General features: G+C 32.3%; 1 protein-coding gene across 1 annotated transcript; it reads left to right on the forward strand.

Annotated features, from left to right (window-relative positions):
* The first annotated feature begins 3,779 nt into the window (after positions 1-3,779).
* Positions 3,780-8,004, forward strand: LOC132741278 (big defensin-like). The gene is made up of 3 exons (XM_060729409.1): positions 3,780-3,924; positions 6,838-7,100; positions 7,804-8,004. The coding sequence occupies exons 2-3, from the start codon at positions 6,869-6,871 to the stop codon at positions 7,929-7,931; spliced, it is 360 nt and encodes a 119-aa protein (XP_060585392.1). The 5' UTR covers positions 3,780-3,924; positions 6,838-6,868; the 3' UTR covers positions 7,932-8,004.
* The last annotated feature ends 357 nt before the right edge of the window (positions 8,005-8,361 follow it).

An 8,361-nucleotide genomic window follows, 5' to 3' on the forward strand; every position in this document is an offset into this window, starting at 1 on the left:
ACATACGATACCGTGATAAATGTAAGCAAATGGAGGCTACAGTTCGTTAATTTGCGATAGTTTGCTACTGATAACTACATGACACAGAGGATTAATCAACTTAACATGTGAAGAATTAAGCTTGACGCACACATATTGGAGGCGACAACACTTTGATCACTTTATTTCCAGATGTTTGACATTGCAGTCGATGATGTAAATGATCAAAGGTAAATTGTTTCCAAAATTAACATTTGTAGTAAAACATGTCTGGGAGAATGTATCATGTAAAAACTGCAAATGTTTTAACTTTTGAAACGTTGATTTTTTTTTAGATGCTTTAATGAGACTTCTTAAAAAATAAGTTTCTATTGCCATCCGAAAATGACGGTAAACTGGTAAGATTTTTAAATATGTCAGTACAACATATATAGCACATACATGTTCAGTTGTGAAGTGGTGAAGTGTTATGATGTCCCAGTCAAATGTAAACACATACTTGTTGTAATGTGGATCAACCTTTCAATCAAGCGGTCGCTGGTTAGATCCTTTAGCGGGGCAAATTATACGTGACCATTGATATAGGAGATTGAGTGTGACGGTAATGTGTCACATATGCTTATTCTAATATCATGTGGCGTTAATAGTTTGCCACACAACGTAATTGGTATTTACTGCTTAGATAATGAGGCAAGTAAGTTAAGTATATCGTCAATGTTCCAGGAATATCCCATTATAGTTATCGTTCGAAGCCAGTTTAACCTTAAGATGTAGCTTTATCACAAACAAAATATGACTAAGTCACTGTGCTTAACATATCAACTTAAGCAATTCTTGGATGCATTTATTCCATTGTCTAGTATAGCATAATCTAGCACATCTGAACAGATAGTTCAGAGGATGCTGTCTTTTGCACTTTTAACATATTTTCTTTGTTGCAAGATGTTGAGGAAAGTTTCTGCAGCGGTATACACTTAAAGAAACAGCAGATTCTAGTGTTAGATGCAGCAGTAACATATCAAAGAAATACTTCGAAAACATTTTACAGTCACACTTGAATATTTAGAAATAATAAGATTTAATAGGAAAAATACGTTATTTCTTTTAGTGAAATAACTGATTTATTGCTGGCTGGAATTATAAATCTGAAAATTTAATAAATTATAATGATTACAGAATAATTTTATGAACATTTTACAGTATACTTATAATTCTTAGGAAAGTTTAGTACAAATTCAAGTTTATAAAAAAATCACAGATCTTCCGGTTGATAAAAAATTACACCAAAATACCATGCCGAGACATTAATTTGTAATTTTGAATCGATTCGAATCTAGAATCAGTGGATAAATTTCAGTTTGATTTCAGTTCGATACAACTTTACAATTCAATGAGATCAATACTGGATTGTACGAGGACTTACGTATATAGGAATAAAACGTGTGCAGTTACACTTCTGAAACAAGTGGGAAGTCAGACAAATCCACATCCATGTAATTGGTTTGTTATTTTTTACAAGATACATCTATTTTGAGGTATCTCTGATTTTGATGTTGAATACAAAAACAAACAAAAAAGAATTAAAACCGTTTAACATTTCCATGAATTTGTACATTTCATTTGTTGTAAAAATCCGAGGGATGTACACTGCACAAAGGATTTGGTCTTAGAGATGGCCATCGTTTAAAAATGATTCTGTCGATGTCCTTGTTGCAAACATTATAATGTTGAACTTCAAATGGGTCATCATCGGCGGATTTTTTTTATAAAATCTATAATATAAATGTAAATAGAAATCAGATTAAGATAAATCCCTGCGATGTATCGGTTTCGTAAAATAGCAATATGTTTCATAACGTGTATTAACTCTAACATATGTTTGATACCGTACATTGCAAGGTTACACTTAAGCAATTATAATAACCGATAACTCTACCCGAAAACTAGAAAAATAAACTTAGTGTGGATAAAAAGATGATAAGAGAAGACAACGAATACCACCTGTCACATGACCTCCGCAAACATCGAGGTTTCTGTGAGCCCCCAAGAAATATCGTAGATAGACGAAATCACGGCATCCTGTCTTGCGAGCTCATACAATTCAATGTGTACCCTGTCTTGCGATAACAAGCAAATGTTACGTTCAGTCACTGTACTTCCTTGGAACCTTTATATTTTGATTCGTGTTGTTCTTGCGATAACAGAAAGTAAACTTTTTAATACAGTGTGAGTAAGTTTATAGTTTAAAAGCCAAAAGTAATATTTTGGCGAAAAAGGTTAACTAGATCGACAGACTAGGGCATAATACAACATTACTAATCGCATTATGTCATATATCATTTACAATTTGCGTGTGACAGTCGATAGAAAGTGACATTGAATTTGACTCTAGGTAAAATTGACTAAAACAAAGACGTCATAAAGCATTGGCTTATTTCAAGCTTATATTTGTTTGTTTTTTGTTTTTTGGTTTAACGTTACATTGACACAGTATAGGTCATATCGCGTCGTTCCAGCTTTACAGGTGGAGGAAGACCTCAGGTACCCTTCCGTGCATTATTTCAGGCACAAACGGGCACCTGAGTAGAACCATCGACGTTCCGTAAGCTAGCTGGATAGCTTCCTCACATGAAAGAATCCAAAGTCCCTGTCAGGATTCGAACCAACAGCGGTGAGGGGCAAGTGGTTTGAAGTCAACGACCTGAACCACTCGGCCACGCATGCCCAAATAATTGGATACCAATCGATGATGACTTTACGGGATAAAGATAACTAGCAAATCAATCTACGAAAAGGTTACTTTAAACAAATATCATGTATGAACTATAGATTCATACAGTGTCCTCGTGTAAATACAGCAAGAAAATGGATAGACGTTTTGCCATGCATTCAATTGACCATTTACACCGTTTAGGAAGAAAAGGATACTAGTGTCGTAAACAGGAAAACAGAAGCACACCCCAAAATCATTTATGTTTACTTTTATTTTCATTAGTCAAGTGGTTGTGGAGAAGATATTCTTAAGGAAAAATCTTAACAACGGACGAGAGACGAAAGGCACTGAATATCACAAAAGGTAACATTGAGCACTTTGTGCTCACGTAAGCTAAAAAAATGACCGCTTTGGACAACCTATTTAAAATCTCAAATTCAAATAACGTAGCACAACTCTCTTCTTTAAAGGTTAAGAGACTGAGGTATTTTTTTAAAAATCTTAATAAAACCTCTATGTGTGTATGTGTTTGTGGTCCAAACCTTAGAAATCAATTGTATAGTCACCAAACCAAATTAATCGAGCAGATATTTTACATTTGTACTGAAACCGTTTTTATAAAGTATTGCTCGTATATTATTTTATTCACATTATGAGTTAAATTTTCTCAATACATTACGAGTTAAATTTTCTCAATAAGCAGTTTACAACTCAGTTTTGTCTTTTTTTTATAGAAATTATTCATTAATAACGATTTTTCTGTAAGCATTATGTCATAGTGTTACGCTTGCTCACAAGTAAGTCTATGACTATAAGTAAACACGTGAGACAGCCATATTAACGAAATAATGTTAACTGACTGTGCTCTGTCTTTGCCCTGTCCTGTTTTTGTTTGGGGTCCGCCTGGGATCCTTGCCATTGGTTCTTGTTGCTGGGTCATATGGGGGTTGAGTTCATTGAACGCCGCCTTTCCTTGTTGATCTTGTTTATCATATTTCATGACTCGACCTTTACCAAATAGCACTGAATATCGTTACAAAAATTTGTTTTCGATAAACTTGTGAGAAAATTACGTATGCTAATAGGAAAACAAACTAAATAGGGAAATTTCAATGTCATTTCTTATCTCCATCTGTTATTATACATGCTTTTTTAATCAAATGAAATATATATAATGACAAGGCTTGATTAAAAGTTGTCATATGATAGGTAGCAAAGATACATCGAACAACGTAAGTTGAATATCTATATTTATACAATGAAAATGTTTATATGTTTAGGTATTTAGGTATATATCGTTCGAGCGACTTTCAAACTATAATTATAAAACACTATAACAGTATCATTTAAATATATTGACAGATGCTTTTGAACATTGTGTATAACGTTATGTGGAGTAAATTGTCCGTGCAGTGATGCATGTAGCAATCAAGATGACGGATAGGAATCTGTTTCTCCACGTATTTCGTTCCTAATGAAGAAACCACATACAAGGATGCGGTTGTTATTTGAGGCAAATCGGAATACAAGTGTAATGAATGTGTAAGCTTTGTTAACTATCGTATATTTACACACAAATAATTTCTGCTTTATCAGTGTCTATACCGTAAACTTTCAAAACCGAAATTACTTACTTTTTCACCATTTTAACCAATGTTTGCATGATCATGCACTTCTTTAACTGCAATGTTGATCACCTACACCTTAAAGTACTGCTAATATTTCCAGACCGATTTACCTGAACAGATTTCTTTAGTACACAATAAATTTTAAGATTCTCTGATAATCATTCTTACATAACACAGAAAATCCTTTTGCTAAAATATTAGAATCAAGTGAAAATATTTTATTTAAAGTTTGCTGGAGCGTAAATTAATTGGAATTGCTACCAATATAACAAACTCTTACTGTAATTTCACCATTATTATAATAAGCACGGTTCTACCATTTAAGGTAGAACGCGACACTTTTGTGTAGCGTCTTGAAATTGGCATAGAAAACGTTGATTATATTTCATATTAGATTCTGTTCATTTCATTTTAATAGTTTCAGCCATTTTTGTTGACATGACGCCAATGTTGACCATCAAAGCCCGTTTTGGAACATGACGTCGCTGCTAATTCTTGGCTATTGTTACGGGTACTGCAAGGCCACCGGAAAACAACATAGTCTTTATTCTACTGTATCCGCCGGAAATATTCTTTTCTTTCATGTTGCATAAAGTTAATCGTTTAACTGAAACATGGAAAGAAATTATCAATTCATTTTTCGGCTTTATAGCAATTAAATTAAGAATTTCTGAATTTTTTTTTTTATTTTTTAAATGTTCTTTACAATATATACCCTGGCTTAATAAAACTAAGTCATAGGGGGTCGACTCAAATGTATCGGTATATGTGGTTTTATTTCCCCCACCCGTCGCATAACTGCGACTTACGCAGATACCTTTGATACTTCATATTATGGCAATTATGTTAAGCTAATCAGGAGCATTATTCTTGTGTTTTACTTGTCCTTAAATATATAAAAACAACAATGAACTTCTGTTCCATGGCAAAGCTCTTAAATTAAAATGAGACCTTGAGATGAAAAAGCGTAATTATTGTTATGTTTACAATCTTAGCGTGAGATTTAGGCGCTATTTTGTGCGAGCTCGTCACAGTTTCTGAAAGATATGAAATCATCGACACAACAGACTAGTAAACTCTGAATACAGGGTTTTAATTTCTACACATCATATAACCTTAAATTGATTAAACTTGTTAAATCTGGAGAAACACTTTTCTAGTAAACTATCACGAACTAGGTCGCAGTGCAATTTAATTTAATAAGTTATGGCTTTCTGTGTGTCATGTTTATGTTTGCTTAAAAATAAATAAATAAAGAGAAATATTTAAAAAAAAATAAAAATACAAATGATATATAATTAAAATTCATGAAATAAATTCAAATATCATAATATTTTCGAGACATTATATTAACATAAAACAACAGTAATATTTGACTCCTTTATGAGAAATAATCTAGAATAATATGTCAGTACCAGGATCAACTGTTTAAGTCATGGACGGCGTTATTTGCGAAAATAGTCACAAACGTTTTACGCTAAACATATGCGAAAATGTAAATAAAAGTTTTAAACAAATATGCACACTACTCAAACAAATTAACTACATACAGCTTAGAGTTATCATTGCGTTCTAACTTCTTGATATTTTAGTGCAGTAAAATTCTTTAACTTGAATCGAGAATATGCCATAAAAAACAAAAGCAACACTTCATTTACATGTAAATTCAGAAATTTAAGCACTCATAAATTAATATTTGGGCTACAAGAAGAGGTGCAAAGCTATAATATCTACACTTTATATGATACTCGTATATGCTGTGAGTGATGTTGGTTTTATTTCACCAATTAAAACCAAGAATTTCACGTGTAAGCATAAACTATTGCAGCAATTTGACATTTGAGTATGTGCCAAATATTTTACATCTGAACGAAAAAAGTGGCTTAACTGAACGTCAAATTTTATAAAAAAAATACATTTTTCTTTCCATTTTTCAAATATTTGTCGGCGTAAAAAATTAATTTATATCAGCATTTATTTTAGAAAAATAATTATCGTCAAACACATAAGAATTTAAAGTATTTGATAACCGGTGACCTGGTAGTACCCGTTATAGTTGCGACGTCATGTCCAACACGGGCTTTGGTGTTCAACTTTGACATCATATCTACAAAAATGGCTAAAACTTTTGGATATAATAAATAGAATATACCTGCAATATGTCACCATTTTAAATGCCAATTTTCAAGACGCTACCCGAAAGTTCGCATAAGCAATCTTCCTTAACGACGTTTTCAGAAGTTTTCATATAGTTTCCATCTAGGCAGAATTAAAACTGTTCAAAATAATTTCTTCAAACTTGGCATGCTGTTAGAATATCAGATGTCAAAAACAAATTGCGAAAAAAATGGATGTCTTTCAAAACAGACTCTACTTGTTTGGGATGACTGCATGCGACATCTTTACACATCCAACGGCCTGTCAAAATTCATACATTTGAACATTAACTGCTCTGTTTAGAAAAGCTTCTAGTACATATGTTTGATATAAAAACGTGTAATACATTGCTCATTTCAGGAAACTTAACTTATATTGAAGAAACGACAACATGGCGAAAAGTTTAATATATTGCATCTTTTACATTGTCCTTTTAACGGGGACAACTCCAGCATTATGTTTGAACAAGCTGGAGCAAGAAAAAGAAACCAACAATCAGAAACGATTTGCTGTCGCTGCTATTCCAGTGTACGCCGGTGCAGCCGTTTCACCGTGGGTATGGGCAGCGCTTATTGTAGCTTACGGTGCAGCAGAACTCTACAAATATTCCGTTACTAGGACATGTATCCTTTTTTATTTTGAAATGAAAGTTATGTTTACTTTAATACGCTCGAACCTTTTTCAATTGAAATAACCTTACATAAACAATATTTTTTATAGCTTATTAACAGGTATTATGCAAAATTTTTAGTTTAAGTCTATACGCAGTGATATACCTAGTATTGACATAAACATGGATGATTGTGCTTTTACCCATTGCTGTATCTATGATATTGTCATATGATGTCTAGCGTTTCTTCCTTTATTTCTTTAATTCATTTGTATTATTTATGCAATTTCACTTCCTAATAGGCGTTGCTTTTCACTTTTCCCATCATTTATTTGTGATCATATTTATTGCACTTTACTTTGCATTTATTTAAAAATTAACAAATTTAGTATGCATTTAAATGATATTCTTGTCTAATGACTAATCTTATAATACTGCTACTAATTCACTTGATATCCATTTGTTAAAACCCCTCGTAAAGAACATGAACATGAACGAAAAGCAATTTGGCAAATAGTATAAAATAGCTATTATGTATTTTCATATATTTGCTTGCCTCTTTTTTACTCTACTTTTATTTACTTGTTAAGCAAAATGTATGTTGTATGATTACATTTTAATATTTTCGTATCATCATCATCATCATCATCATCATCGTTATTTTTATCGGTTACATGGCAATGACAAATCATACATTCTCCTTGATTTCAAAAAAGCAAGCGACAGTCACAGTTGTGATGGCAATAATGGATGGTGTAGAGATACTTGTGAAAATCATGAGTACATCGACGACCGCCATACACCCGTCTGTGGTAATTACTATTGCTGCAAATCTAGGATCTAATTTAATTTAGTTGCTGTTGTATTTTTTTAAGTCGAGTGTTTTGGAATTTCAGAGAATAAAAGATGTAGAGATATTTTTGTGTTGTTAATATTCTTGTAACGCATGCTTGTGTATTATAGTTGATAAGTACATATCGTTGTGGCCCATTCTATGGAAAGGCTGCTTTACTAAATACTGTATTTCAATAAAGGCAGAATAACTAACTATAAAACAGATAAAAACCTTTCCAGTGCTTAAAATAGAAAATTTTTGTCGTACACATTAACAGAATATGGACACATTCTATTGAACAGGAAATGTCTAAGTTAATTTTTTCACTCACACGTTTGTAACAAAGAAAGCTTTGGTTGTTTACAGTGGGTATGCGTACATCAAGTCCAAGTTATTTTTTGTTAAATATAAAAAGCGATAACGATAAATATGCTAATAA

This window comes from Ruditapes philippinarum, unplaced genomic scaffold (assembly GCF_026571515.1).
Source record: "Ruditapes philippinarum isolate M1 unplaced genomic scaffold, ASM2657151v2 ctg1442_1_1_1_1, whole genome shotgun sequence".
NCBI lineage: Eukaryota > Metazoa > Mollusca > Bivalvia > Venerida > Veneridae > Ruditapes > Ruditapes philippinarum.

What these genes read in the sequence shown, in the direction of transcription:
- LOC132741278 (XM_060729409.1), top strand. Translation starts at nt 6,869, where the DNA reads ATGGCGAAAAGTTTAATATATTGCATCTTTTACATTGTCCTTTTAACG. An exon ending in ATATTCCGTTACTAGGACAT is followed by an intron (nt 7,101 to 7,803) that starts GTATCCTTTTTT and finishes ATTTCAAAAAAG; the next exon opens with CAAGCGACAGTCACAGTTGT.